Source organism: Calypte anna, chromosome 14 (assembly GCF_003957555.1).
Source record: "Calypte anna isolate BGI_N300 chromosome 14, bCalAnn1_v1.p, whole genome shotgun sequence".
NCBI classification, from domain to species: domain Eukaryota; kingdom Metazoa; phylum Chordata; class Aves; order Apodiformes; family Trochilidae; genus Calypte; species Calypte anna.
The window spans coordinates 2838617-2853140 of NC_044260.1; the positions used below are offsets into that span (position 1 = coordinate 2838617).

The window sequence follows — 14524 nt, forward strand, 5'->3', positions numbered from 1 at the left end:
CATCCTCGGGCAGCCCAGGCCCCTCCGCACAGCCCGCAGCGGCCGAGCCGCTGCCTGGCACCGCTCGGTGACCCTGCCCCGGGAGGGGTCTCGGCCGGGCCGGGGGTCTCAGCCTCCCGGGATAAGGGCGGTGGCGCCCGCTGTCCCCCGCCCCGTTGCTAGGGCGGTTGCTAGGGCGCCATGTCGGGGCAGGGCGGCGCCCCGGAAGTGTTTCCCCGTGCCCGGGTTTCCCTTCCTGTGCGGCGGGGCCGGACCCGGCCGGGTTAGGAGGCAGGAAATGGCGGCGGTGCTGCAGCTGCAGCTGCCGGGCCCTCCCGCTCCGCACTGCCGGGACATGGCCGTGTAAAGACGCCGCGACACCGCCGGGCCCGGGCCGCAGCCACGCCGGGACGGACTCCGAGCACTTTACATACATGAGGTAGCGGGAGGGAGCGGGCGGCGGGAAGGGCGGGAGCCGCGGGAGCCGCCGAGCTCTGGCGCCAGAGGGGGCCCGGCTGCTGCGGGAGGGGGAGGGGCGGGCGGCGGGGAACGGGGGGAATCTCAGAGGGGGGGCTGTGAACGGGGGGAATTTAAAGGGGGGAGCTCTGAGCGGGAGGGGGGGGCTGTAAATGGGGGCTGTGAACGGGAGGGACGTAAAGGGGGGGGGGGCTTCGGACGGGGGGGCTGTGAAGGAGGGGGCTGCTGAGGGTAACGGGGGGGTCGCGTCCCGGGCCTGTTGCTGCCCCGTCGATGGTCCCGGATCCGGGGCGGTCTCCCGCGGGAGCCGTGCCCGGGGCGGGGCAGGGGGTGCCGGGGAGCGGGGTGAGGGGGTGTCGAGGCGCGGTGCTTCGCTGCGGGGCTGAGCTTTGACCTCCAGCTCTCGGTATTGTTCGCTCCCGCAGCGCTGCCGGGCAGGGCGGGCTTGGGACTCCTTCCCCGGCGGGAGCGGAGCTTCCCGCGCTGGGGAGGAGCGGGGGAGGCGGTGCGGGATGCGTGCGGGGGGCTGGCAGCCCATGGGCCAGCACCCAACACCCACCTGGGGCTCAGCCCCTGCCCTGACCCCGCTCCCCTCTTGTTTTTGGCTTTGTGCTGCTTTGCTGTTGACATGGAAACCAACTCCGCTTTCTTTTCCAGAGAATTGGAAGCTAAAGCTACCAAAGAAGTTGAAAGAAAACCAAGCAGGTAAGATACTCATTTGAATTCCCTCCTACAGTTCCGAACAAGAGTTGGCCTTGGGCTAGAAATCCTTGTGGGCTTTATCTGGAGCTTTAATCTCATGGTAATCGTAAGGATAAAACAAAAACAAACCCTGAACGTGAAAACGTGCTGCTCTGTTGCACAGAGAAGGCTCTGCAGTTTTAGTCAGTTCTGTAGTGTAAACACCTTTTTAGCATGGCTTCCTTTGCATAATAACAATATCAGGTCCTTTAGCGCCATTTCTCTATTAGGTGGGTTTTTGAAGACAAAACCAGCTTAGTTTTCTGTTCTAAACTGTGGCATCCAACAGTAACAGCAAAAAAAGGAATGTTTGGTGTTTTTTCTGTACGTTCAGACATACGTATTTGGGAGGCAAGAAATAGTTGGCTTTAGCATGCAAGTTGCTTTGCACTCCAATGAACCTTATATTGCCATGTAACCATTAGCTTTTAGCTTTTTTTCCCCTGAAAAGTTGAAGTGTTTTTCCCATTCACCTGTGGGCTCTGTTTGAGGAACTTTATAGGGTGGGCAGCTGCTGTCTCACAGTGCTCAGCTCATGGAGAGCTCAGTGCCTGCAGCACACATCACTTTTGTGTTTTGCCTTCTGAGCTGTTTATTTTTAGGATGGCGACTTTCTTGCAGATACCTACCTCTTTCTGTTTACATTTTTTTGTTTGTTTGTTTTCAACTTTTGTCCTACTTCTTCTGTTTAGTCTCAGTTAGATCTTAAAGGGACTTTTCGCAGCAAACTTATAAGCAGACTTCTACTAAGGCTGTCTTAAATGTGCTGAAACCCTGGATATAACTGATAGAATTTGAGTTTCTTGCCTTTTATTTACTGTGCCTAATCAGGCTCTCAACTTCCAGACTGATTTAAAATTATTCTGTGTGAAGACTGATTGGCTTTTCCCCCACTGTCACTGTGGGGTTTTTTTGGGGTTTTTTTTTGGGTAGTCTACTTGAGCATGAATAATTTTCCTCATTTTGTTGCTGAAATGGATGGAACCTTTAATACAAGCTTAGCACAGTTCTTTCAAATCCAATGTCAAGGTCATTGTTAAATGATTTATTTCAGAGAATGAGGTTCCATGAGGATGATTTCAACGTGATGAGCAGTTGCTGTGTACCTGGGGCCAGCACTGTACCATTTAGATGGACAGAGTGCTGGGTTCTGGTGCCAGTCCCAGGAAGTCAGTAGACCTTGCAGTGTTTGTCACCCTCAGAGAGCCCTTGTCACACTGTCAGGCGTGGCAGGGAGTGACACAAAGTGAAAGTAAACTGTAGAGCTGCCTAAAGTCTTGGGACAGAGCAAGGGTCACTGATTAAATGCCCACATGGAATGGGTCTGCCTGTTTTCTGACACAGAGTTATGTTTTATTCATTTAAAAGATTCAGAAGTGGTTTTGAGTGAAGGTTGTTTTTAGAAAGCTGCACTCTGACCAGTTTGTGTAAGGGAGTTTCCATCAGGTGAGCACCCAGCTTGATAAACCTGTGGCATGCCTGCTCTGGAGGGGCCTGTTTCATTGTTTTACTGTTGTAGAACTGATAGCCCTCCTTCTTTCTCTAATGTCATTACTTACAATCTTATTATATTTGCAGTGACTTAGGCAAACTGTGGAAGAGCAAATACCTTTTCTTGGGAATAGATCTTTCTTGGGTCGATAGATCTGTGCCATGGTTTTTCTTAATCTGAAATCCCATAGTGTAGGTACAGACTATAGTGTCCCTGTTACATCACTGTTGTGTCAGGAATATTCTGAAGTCATAAGTTTATGCTCAGAGATTAATGGGTTACAAGTACTTTTTTATCTTACTAGGAATATTGGCCTGGTCCCTGGGTTTGTGGTGAGATAATTACTCCAGCTTTCACAGCAGCTTGTTTATCCAGGAGGAGTGATGACTGTTTTAGACTCAGGATCAGCAACTTGGCCTTTTGAAAAAGACACTACATTTGGGGGGTGGTCTCTAAAATGCATGGGTGCTGAGTCCTGTGCAAATATTCCTGGTCTCAGAAATAAGCATGGTGCATGATTTGTGACAGTAATGCAAATGAACCTATTTCACTCTGTATTGTTGCATAATGTGACAAGCTAAATGTCACCTGCTGAACAAGAACTGTCCCTTAAATTATTGGAGAAATGTCAGAGTTAAAATAGATGAAAATTAGGAGCAGCAAAAATCACCATTTCGTTCTTCTGATTTAAGAAATAACTTTTTAATTTTGTTTGGTAAACAGGGCTTTCCTGCCTCATTTATGTGGAACTGAGAGAAGGTAAATATCTGAACTACACTTACCATTTTATTTTTTTTCTGTGAAGGCAGGAGTTTGACTCTTGGTTCAGGAGCATGCAGACGGTAGGGAAGTCTCATTCTGCTTTCAGAGATTTTGTCTGCACTGGTTGCAGACTACCCGTGTCCTTGGGGAGCAAACTTTCTGGAGAAACAGTTTAATCTCTTTTCTTTGTTTGCCCATTTGTTAAATACAGATAGGGATTGTTTATTGAAGTCTTGTCTGTTCAGATGATAAACTTCTTGGGAAAGAGATTTGTCTTTTGTATGTTTGGGTATCAGGGAACATCTTGGACACAACTTCAGAGCAAAACTGTAAAACATGAAATTTTACAGATATGAGTATGAAAAAAAATGAAATGTTATTCCAGAACTATGGAAAATTTATAGTGTGTGTAGTTTGGAACACGGCTGTGTTCATTCACCTTCCCTAGTAGGAAAATGGGAAAGGGAGTGTATTCCAACTGTAACTGGGAATGGTAGACATGGTAGTTAGAATTCTCTCACTTCACTCTTTAGGTGATAATTTAAAGACTGAGGTATTTAAAAGCAACAAAAGAAAGTAGCTGAGACACATTTAGCAATTAATTATTCATTGAAGTAATTGTTTCAGTTCTTAGCTTGGCAGCACCTCTTCTATACATTAATAGCTGGAGAGAATTAACACACACAGGACATCTGTACAGAAGTGGTTTTGTTTTGTTATTGGTGCCTGAGGCTTTCTTTGCTCCTGTGTAATATGCTGAGTGGCTTTAGTTGCCAGAGAATTTCCATTTAAAGCACTGGTGGGGTTTTTTGTAGTTGTTTGGGGGTTGTTTTTTGTTAACTTTAAGTACTGTTTTCTATTCTGAAACTTGAAGAGTGAGTGTTCTTTTTAGCAAGGTGTGCTATTTTGAATGATCCTTTTCTAATCAAAATACACATTTTATAATTGATTCTTGTGTAATAGCAGCTCAGTAGAATAGCTGTGGGGTTTTTAAATAGAAATCAAGAAATAATTTTTATTGGCAGTTATATGTAATTACATAATCTTAAAAAAATTAAAGTTTAGGGAGCTTGTAGATCAGAATACAGAAAAATCATCAAAACTTCATCTCAGCACTGTGTTGGAAAGAGTGTGGAATATCAGTGTGGGTTTGAATCTGCAGTGTGTGTGTGCAAACATGTTTACTGCCTTTGCAGGATTGGGAAAGATCTTTCAGTTCCAGCTCCCTAATGTAGGGACCTGGCAGTGCTCCACCTGTAGCACTGCAAGTTAATGTATAACTAGAAGAGAAGCAAATGGTGGAAAAGATTTGTTTGTTTGCTTTCCCTCAGATTTATTTTACATATTTCTCACAGGAGAATTTAGGGTGGTTTCAAAAGGCACTTGCTTTTTTATTTACTTCATGTAAATACTTTTATTTACTGTCTTGCCAAGGTGGTAGTTCTTTGGGTTTTGCCTCCTTTATTTAAACAAGAGTTGTTATGAGGTACACAAAATTGGAGAAGAAATATTTAAAATAAGTAACCGTAAATGTTTACCTGACAGTCTGGTTAAAATGTTGCAGACAATAGCAGCTTCTCCTTAGATGTTCTCAGAGCCACCAAGTGTGCAGCCTCTGGTGTGATCAGGATCCATTTTCATTTGGTCTCACTTGAAAATAAAGCAACTTTCCAGCTCAGCTGTTTGAAGGGAAGGTCTTAGCTGCAGCCTCATATGTGGTTTGTGTGTGGTGTGGGGATGTTCAGTTGATCTAAATTGAAAAATAAGGTTTGCATTTCTGCTAAGACCATTTAAGCTTGAGCAAGCTAATCCAATTATTTAGGAGGAAGAAGAAATTCCCTGTACATGTGTTTAAGTGAAAGCTGGTTGGGTGATGGGGGAAATAATAGAATTCTGTTTATATATTCATTTTCTGAACTGAATTCCCAGTCAGGGCTTTTCACCTGGGCAGCTGATGGACCCAGCAGGGTCAGTGGGGTGAATCTCCCCAGATGGAGGGAAAAGCCCAGCAAAAGGAGGTGTGAATTTCCTGGCCTCATCTCCTCACTCCAGGGCTGGGTTCCCCCCATGTTTCAGGAAGCTGCTGGCTGGTTGTACACACAGGGTGTGTGAGGTGTTGAGCACTTAGCAGGAACAGGCAGCTATTAAAGTCTGAGATGATAAATGGGAAACAACACTACCTAACACTTGTTTCTCAACGAGTGGCATTCAAAATGAAGCTTGTTTGTTATATGTTCTAATGGGTGTTGGAATCTGATGCAGAAATACTCTCATTTGCTGTCTGGTGAGAGGGCTGTGCATTCATGTGTTGGAGAGAATAAAGGAAACTTGTGCTTTCAGCTGTCAGAGATGGAAATTCAGGAGTTCTGCTTTAGGCTGTGATCACTTAATAGGCAAATCTGAACTGATAATTCAGTTTTATGTTTATGTAAGAGGGCAGTGAGAATAGGTTTCCCTTCCTTGGAAGGACCTGGGGCCCCAGGAAGGGTTCCCTGTCCTCAGTGAGTCTGCTACCATCTCTTTTTTGTTTGAAACAAATAATATTTGAAATTTTTGAGTACTTGTTTTGAAACAAAATAATAATATCCAAATAGCACAAGCTTTGAAACTGACATATAAGTCTTGTTGTTATGGTGTTGTGTCTGCTGGGAGGAGAATCACTTTCAGCATCTTGCTGAAGAATCTCCCAGTGGGATCTCACAGGACCAGCTTTAAAGCTTACAGGTAGATGTCAGCCAGGCAGCAGTGGTGTGGGAGTCACAGGATGGCAGTGCCATGCAGAATGCAGACCAGAAGAAGCTGCTCTTTGCTGCTCATCACCTGAGGATTACTTACATTGGCACCACCTACAGGGAGAGGCAGGTGCCTCAGAGTGCTCTTTTGTCTAATTAAAAAGTGAGGAAGTTGCATGAATTTGCCAGAGTGGAGCTGAGCAATGGGGAACTGGAAGTCACATGTGTGGTTTTTAAAAATAATTTTTAAAAACCCAAACCTGCTGTGCCTTTACTCATTTTGAAAGGGACTTGACCTGGGTTAACAGTAGAATTAACTCATTTATTTATGTAAGTAGCAGAAGTTTTAATACTTGTGTAATCTTGTGTTTTACTGTATTCAATTGGCATTGTTTCTGACATATATATATGTATACATATGTATATATATATAAAGTCTTATTTGAAACTGGGGGTTTGTAGGTAGTTTGGGGTTAAAAAGGAGCCTGGTGTTTCTAGACAGAAATAAATCACATACTGGCTGCTCCTGACAGACACTGGTAGCTCATTTCCCTCCCCAAAGTTTTGTGTAACCAGCCTGTGTTGTGTTTGTCAGTGTATGTGCAGCCCCCTGGAAAAGCTTTGGGGATGTTTAAAGTGATCATGTAATAAAATATCTTCTGTTCTGCATTGCTGAGTGTGTGAAACGCTTGGCAAAGGTGAGAACAGTGGTTTTCATGTTCCCAGCTGAATGTTGTCTGTAGGCACCAGAGCAGACCACAGTGACACAGATGGGTGTAGATTCCCTTTGGTCAGTTGTTTCTTGGGTTTGTTTCATTTTTTGGTCTTTTGGGGACGAACCCAGAATTTGGGGACAAACAAACAGAATGTTGACTCAGGAGAGGATTTGTGCTGATCTCTGAAGGTTATCCAGGCAGTAAATTTGATGTCTTCTTCCTTCACTTACTCAAGACACCTGGAGCTGTTTCCACATCCCATCCAAAGTGGCCCAGGACTCAGGGCTTTCTGCAGGCTGTGGTTTGCCTAGCAGGAGGGTGGGGGTGTGGTGGGGCTGCTGTCACCCAGCTCTGTGCTTCAGGAAGAGCTCTGGGAATACATATTCCAGTGATTTTTTTAAGTCTCATCCACCTGACTATGGTCAGGGCTTGTGGGCCAAAAATTTCCAAGCTTTTGAACTGAGAAATGCTCCTGAAATGGCAAAGAAGAGTCTTAGGAGAAGGATTTGTACTACTCAAAAGCAGTTTATTCTCCAGATCTCAATCATGGAAGTGACAGAGTATCAGTCAGCTCCCTGTCCCCCTGTCCTACAGTATTCTTACAACAGCAAACTGCTGCCACTCTTTCATTTTTATGTTCATCTTTATTGTTGCTGTCTAAACTTCAGAATCCTTTCTGGGAGCAGTTGTTTTTATTCTGATGTATGAAACAGCCAACCCAGCTCCAGCTGCACCTTCTGTGCTGTCAGGACTGCACATGTTTTTGCATCATCGGCCCAGATGCTTTTTTGTTTGCAGTTACCACAGCCTCCTCTGTCGCTTGTGTTTATGTGGAGCTCCTTCTCCTTCTCATCGTGTCAAGCATGGCCTTAAAGAAAAGTTTATTTTTGCTATCATTAAATTTGTATGAGATATTAGTTCCTGCGGGCCCCCATAGCTTGCAGGTGTGCTTGCATGTCTTCAGTTCTTTCTGCTTTTTATACCCCCCATGTTTTCTCTTTTGTCTTGCCTTTGCTGAAGTCTTTTTAAAGGAGAATTTAGTGTAATCTGGAAAGTGGTGCTGCTGCTGAGCCTTCTGGTTTAGGATGTAAATCTTTGCATTAAGTGAATTTGAAGTAGTGTAGCAGGTTCTGTTGTCCTGTTCCTGAAGTCACAGCCCTGTCACTGGTTTCCTGGGCTCTGAAATGGCTCTGCTAGCCCCAAGCCCTGGCCTCACCTTGCTCTTCAGTTCCTGCCAGCTGAGGAAGCTGCTGCTGGGGGAGATGTTTCTGGGCAGATGTTGAGGATCAGGGAGGTGCAGGAGGGTGTGAGTGCCTGGGAGGGACCCAGTGCTGGGCTGGGTGCAGTCAGACCCAGAGCAGATTGCAGGGGACAGTGGTGGGTGAGAGCTCAGGGTCAGAAACATCCACAGTAGTGGGCAGAGATTAAACACCATCTGAACTTGTGCTGGCTTTTGCATCAGTTTACTGTCTAAGCCTTCATTGTGAGTTTTGGAAATCAGAGAAATCTTCTGTGTAGTTTGACACTGCGTCTGCCTTTAAAGTTTTATCACTTGTGATTTGCAGTGAAAGGACATAGTCCCTATAGAAATATTATCCAATTAGAAGTCAAATTCCCCAGTTCCTTTTGGGTCATTGTGAAATAATTGTTCTAAAATGAATCTAAGTGTGTACAGATTGTATTTTGGGAGAGTTAATTACAAACTGTGTGGTTCAGGGATTTAGTGCAAGAAGAGGAAGAACAGTTGATGGAAGAAAGGAAAAAGAGAAAAGAAGACAAGAAGAAGAAGGAAGCTGCTCAAAAAAAGGTATGTTGAACACTGACAAATAAAATGCTGTGCTAGTGGGTTACTTGGGCTTCATCACCACTAAGTACTGGGTTAGCTGCTGCTGTTCAGAAGTGTTTTCTTTTTAACTGAAGAGTTTAAACTTTAAATGTGCTGCCAGTTACTCAGTGGCATCTGACACACTGAACATCTGAACTGGCTTTGTGTGCAGTTTATTCAGAGAAGAAATCTTTTTCTGAGATGACCGTTTTCCTGATTGTCAGTTGAAAGGCTTGAAATTTCAAAAGCTTTCTCAGTTTTGGTGCATTTATTAGAATAAAATTACCAATTTTTTAAAAATATAATGGCTTCCAGCTGTATCCTTTCTTCAATATGTCTTCATATCCTTGAAACATACATGTTATAACACAATCTGCATTCAGGAGGGTGGATAAAAATGAAAATATTGGCAGCAAAGGTGTTTTGGGATGGAAACATCAGAGAAATGCTTGTAAGCACTTCAGAATTCCTGTTTCCTGTTAAGATATTCATCATGGCCATTGATTCTAAATATTGACCCTCAACGTGAGAGGAGATGGTAAATCTGTTTGTAAAACCATGTCCATTTCAGGCTTTTGTTTACTGGCAGTAGCAAAGTGAACTTGAACAAGTTTTTCTCTTATTCCATTGACTAGTGCCAGGAAGTATAGTAAAAAATCAGTAGTCAGCACCTCTTGTCTGTTGGCCTAAATAACGGTGTTCATTGTGCCCCTGTAGAAAATGAGGGTCTTACACTTAATTTAAATGCAATAGTGCTTGAAGGTTGCTTTGATTAGAGAGATTTGGTCATCTTGCAGAATGAGAGGTTCTTTTAAGTAGCTCACAGCAAGGCAACGTGATAATTTTTGGATCTCAATTGTAAATTTATAACTCATGTTCTTTTTGGAATTCTTTTTTAATCAAAAATTGTCATGGGAAAGGGATTTGGTTTACTTGTAGGATTTCAGTCTTTTAGATAAGTAGTTCTTAGCTGACTTTCTCCTCCAGCACTTAGTATCTTCCCAAGATTGAAAAGTGTGTTTGAGAGTGAAATTTGTAAAGAAATAAAAGCATAGATGTTTTTTTGCTTAAAAAATTGTGCTTGCACTTTCTCCTGCCATGGAGCCCCTCCTGGGCTGTTCTCAGCAGCTCTGTACTGATGCCTTTGCTCTCTCTCAGGGTAACAAAATAGTGAGTGCATGGACTTGAAATGAAGGAATTTAAGAAGCTTCAGTGGACAAAGAAGTAGGGTGCCATAAGTATGCTCATCTGCATTCCTGGAGAAGCTTAAACTTGATCTAGATTAAAGAGACTATACCTCTGAAAAGCCATGGTAACAAACCAGTGCCACTTAACTGAGCTGTTTAAAAAGTCCTTGTACAGATGTGCTTGTATCTAGATCAAAACGAAGAATTGTTCATGTTAGTCACAAGAGAAGGAGAATCCTTTTTCTGTTGTGTTAAGATTTTTGAGTAGTTTGAGATTGACCAAAATTGCTCTTTGTTTTGTAAGCTTTTTCTGTTTGATCTCTTCAGAATGTACTGTTTTGTGTTACCAACCATAGACTCTCCAGCAAAAACTTGAAAGGCTTCACCTGTGCACCAAGCACTGGTAGATTTTGGAAGTCCTTGGCTGAAAAATGCTGAATTTTTTTTTTTTTTTTTTTTTAGAGATTAGTATCTTAGGATAAAAAGCAGTCAGCAGCCTTGTCCTGTGGCCTTTTCTCTTCACTGAGCTCTTCACTTTGGGTGGTGAGAAACAGCAAAAATTTTTTGAAAATCTGGGAGTGAAGGTGGTGTGGGGGTTTTGATGCAGTTGTGTAAGCAGCAGTTGGCTTTATTTTCTCTTTCTTAATTCCAGTGGTTGATGCATTAGAGTGGATTTCCTTCAGAAGAGATTTTACACTCTTTAGCTATTTTTAGCAGTCTCTAAGAGCATAAATAAAAACTTGAAAAGCTTTTATTCAGGCTCTCTTAGGAGCAAGAGGAAACACTTTGAAGTGTTGGACAAGATAACTCCTCTGTTCCTGTCCTCTTGGTTTCCTTACAAGCAGTGAGGCTGTGGCACTGAAGAGGCAGGAATGTTTTCAGTAGGCAGCCTGACAGTACTAATGTCTGAATTCTAAGTGTCATCAAATCAGTGAATCAATAAATTTTCCTTGCATTCACACACTTGTTTCTCTCTCTCCTCATGATTTTAATTATAGACAATTGTAGCTTGAATATTATCTGAATTTATTGCATGCTATGAATATCTGCAGTATAATTAAAATGGGTTGTGTACAGCTACCAAAGTAACCCTCTGAAATCTTATTTTGCTTTGGCAATGGTGCATTTTAAAAGTTATAATTAAGTCAGCTCTAGTTTCATATAGGAAGAAGTGTCCTCTGTGCTTTTGGGATGTCCTGATTGAAGTCACTTTTTTCAGTGTTTTACAGTTAAAACCATGCAATGAAGGTGCACTTACACAAAATGCCTCTCTCCCCATTTTTATCCTATGACAAAATTTTATTCAGATAGATCTCTCACCTTGGCCACATCATAGGTGTTAGCAGCTGAATCTTGGAAATGAAAGGCTTAAAGCTTTTGTATTTACTTCTTATTCCTTTACATTTCAAGGTCCCTCTTCCCCTGCCGTGTTCAGCAATTAAAGTCTTGGAGGTTCCTTGCTTCCAGGCACAGTTTTAACTCACTTCAAACATCTTAATTTGCAAGTTTAATTCAGTCTGTTTCATGTAATTATCTTTCAAATTAGTTTTGTCTTCTATAACCTTTAAACAGCTTTCTAGGCATGAGGAATAATAGGCATGGGCTGGCTAGAGAGACACCTCTGAAGCAGATAATTAAATAACTTTAAAACATTTTGAAAGAGGAAAGTCAGAAGCTAATGTTGCTTTATGAAGCAGCATGTGCACTTGCGGTTTTTCTCTTATCTGCACAAAGCACTGACACTTCTTTTTTTTTCTTATTCTAGGCCATTGAACAAAAAATCAAAGGTAAGTTACTTTACAGTTATTTCTATTCTGTATATTATTTTTGCATTTTTAAATATGTTTAATCAGATAGGTCACCTGAGCACTCTTCCCAAACTGAAAGATGAGATCCTTCAAACCTCAGCTGCACTTTTTCAAACAGTGACCACAAGAGTACTGGCCAAGGGTTCCTTCCAGGGACTGGAGTGTTCTGGTCTTCCCGTTTTCCATTCTTAATAACCTACACAGCACCAGGCATAGGTTTAATGCCTTGAGTTCTGTCCCATGTTTGCCTTTTCCCTTTGTTTGAAACATGTGCAAACACTCCAGCACTTCAAGCATGACCGTGTCTGTGAAGATCTGTTTGCATCTGTTTGAAGCTTCATTTCCAAATATTTTAAGTGCAGCTGGGGTTGGGAGCACTGGATAGATAAGTGATGGGTATGTCTGGTTCCAACTCTGGCATGTGGAGGGTTCATCCTGACCAAATCACCAGGCACCTGGAAGCTGGGTTTGGGCTTGGAGCACTGCAGTTGGGAATTCTGTGTTTGCCTTCAGGTGCAGGGCTGGATACTCCATAGAGGTGCTGGAGGAATATCGTCATTCCATAATTCCATAATATTATCATTGATAAGGAGATGTTTCTGAAGCAGCCTGTGTTGAGCAGTGCATGGAACTGCAGGTTAAGCATTTGTTTCCTTTGGTCTATTCCTGCCATAAGGCTCTGGATGTAATTCACCAGATCTCAAGAACTGTGAAAATGGTTTTATTCTGAAGTAATAAAATATATTTGAAAACATAGTGAAGGAAGACTCTAAAACATTTTGCTGTAAATAATAAAGTCCGTTTTGAGTGGCTGACCCACTATGCTGCTGTGGCATCCTATGTGTCACATTTTTCAAAAGCAAATGGCTACAAATACAATGAGGACAGCAGAGCAGGAATTCTGCTCCATAGGCTGGAGCCTGGTGGTACACTTTAAACTGAGAGAAAGAAAATACCTCTCTTTTGAAGGATGGAGTAAATACTACCTCTTAATTTTATTTATTTTTTTTTAATTCTTGGAGGCCTAATGTTTACTGATTAAAGTATTATGTTTCAACGTGACAGTTACATTATTATTAAAAGGATATTTAGGGAAGTTTAGCAGGAATTGAGAGCTGTCAGACAGGGGAGCTGGCACCTTCTAAGGAAGTACAGACACAGAATTCGGATACACAACTTTTTGCAGCCGTTTCTATAGGAACAGAATTTGTTGCTTATGTTGCATATAGCTCTTTCAGTGTTTCAACAGTTTTGCTTACTTGTATTCAGAATGCAAATTAATGTTTCATTAGTTTCCAAGTTTCCATCACGGTAATGCCTTAAATAATTTATTCTGTGCATGAGCTGAAGATAAAATACAAGAGTATAGGATCTCTAAATAATTCAGAATTATGTTTCTTCTTTCAGAAAATAGCTGGTTAAGTGGTGAGGGAGGATATAGTGTGCAGGGAGGTAGTTTTTGTGTTTGAGTGTATTCTGGATGGCTCCAAAATGTTGTTCTAGCTATGGTACAAATTGCTGTTCCTACCACCTGAGGTAGCCACTGGTGTTCATGTAGAATTGTAAGGCTTCCTTTTCAGGAAGTTAATAGTCCTGATTTTCTTTTTCCTTCTCAGGGTTGGGAATGGGAATAATGAAGATGATATTAACATGAATGCTTCTGGTACAAGTACTGTTTAATGCTGTAATATTGCCATTAAAAATATGTGTGTGTCATTCCTCTGGGTTTCAGATGTTCTTACCTGTCTGGTTTTATACATCTGGTTTTGTTAAAAAAGGGAAGAGGCAGTTCATAGGAGTTGGATGAAAGTATTATTTAGTTGCTAAGCAGAAGGTTTCTCTCTTTGTGCAGCATAACAGATTCATACATCAATAAGTGCCCTCCGAGTGCTCTTGTACCAGGTATTTTAGGAAAAAATAAGTATAATTTGAAGGCCCTTATTTGCTGAGAAGACTGGAGAATTGTCAGCTGTTGTGGTGTTCCTTCTGCCTTGGCAAAATACGTGTTTGTCTGTGTTTAATGTCGGTACTACTAAAGACATACAGATAAATCTATTTCCCCTGAATTTCTCCTGAAATGGGCCCCTGCAAACTGCACCCTGACCAGGAGCAGCTCCTGATGAGCCAAGCAGCCCAGTAAAGGCAGTTCCAGAGGTGTCTGGTTGTGCTTGCTCACCTCGGGGCAGTTCTGCAGGGTGAGGGGAGATGACTTTTTGCAGCCACTTGACCGTGTGTCCCTGACACCCCTCTGGAGCAATTCCCGAGGTTTGCAGGGTGATGCTGGTGGTGCTAGGGGAGTTCTTGGGAGAGCTTGAGTGCTTTGTGGGACGGGAGGAGGCAGAGCTGGACACCTCTGCCACTCTCCAGCTCTGGGTTCCCCTGTCCTGCAGAAGGCAGAGGCATAAAGCGCTGCTTTTACTGCAGGACAGAGTAAACTTTGAATCAACCACTGAAACGGAAAGGGCTTTTAAAAATAGCTGGGTGTGGAATTGAAATCTTTGACTCATATTTCCCACCTTGGAAACTTCTTACTGGTTTTCTTCTCTGCAAAGCAGCAATGGTCCAGATGCACTCGCTCTCTGGGTTTTGTTGCTCAGGGCCGTTTGTTTTGTTTTCCCTTTGCCTGACCGTGCTTTTCCCGATTGGAAAAAAAACCCCAGATGGGTTTTGGGATGTCAGAAGTGGCGGGTGAGGGGAGTGCTGGGTGCTTAGCCCCGGCAGCAGTGGCACCCAAGCTCTCCTCGCTCGGCTCCGCAGGGGTTAAGGGCTTGGCACACACTCAGATATTTTCCAGATCAGCTCTCG

At 42.9% G+C, this 14524-nt stretch overlaps 1 protein-coding gene across 1 annotated transcript in view; it reads left to right on the plus strand.

The window, feature by feature from the left end:
• Positions 1-254: 254 nt before the first annotated feature.
• TNRC6A (trinucleotide repeat containing adaptor 6A) overlaps positions 255-14524 on the plus strand; it is a 41566-nt gene continuing 27296 nt past the window's right edge. The window contains 5 exon segments of the mRNA XM_030459812.1: positions 255-418; positions 1114-1161; positions 3413-3448; positions 8616-8706; positions 11677-11698. Of these exon segments, the coding sequence (XP_030315672.1) occupies positions 414-418; positions 1114-1161; positions 3413-3448; positions 8616-8706; positions 11677-11698 (202 nt within the window). The 5' untranslated portion in view covers positions 255-413.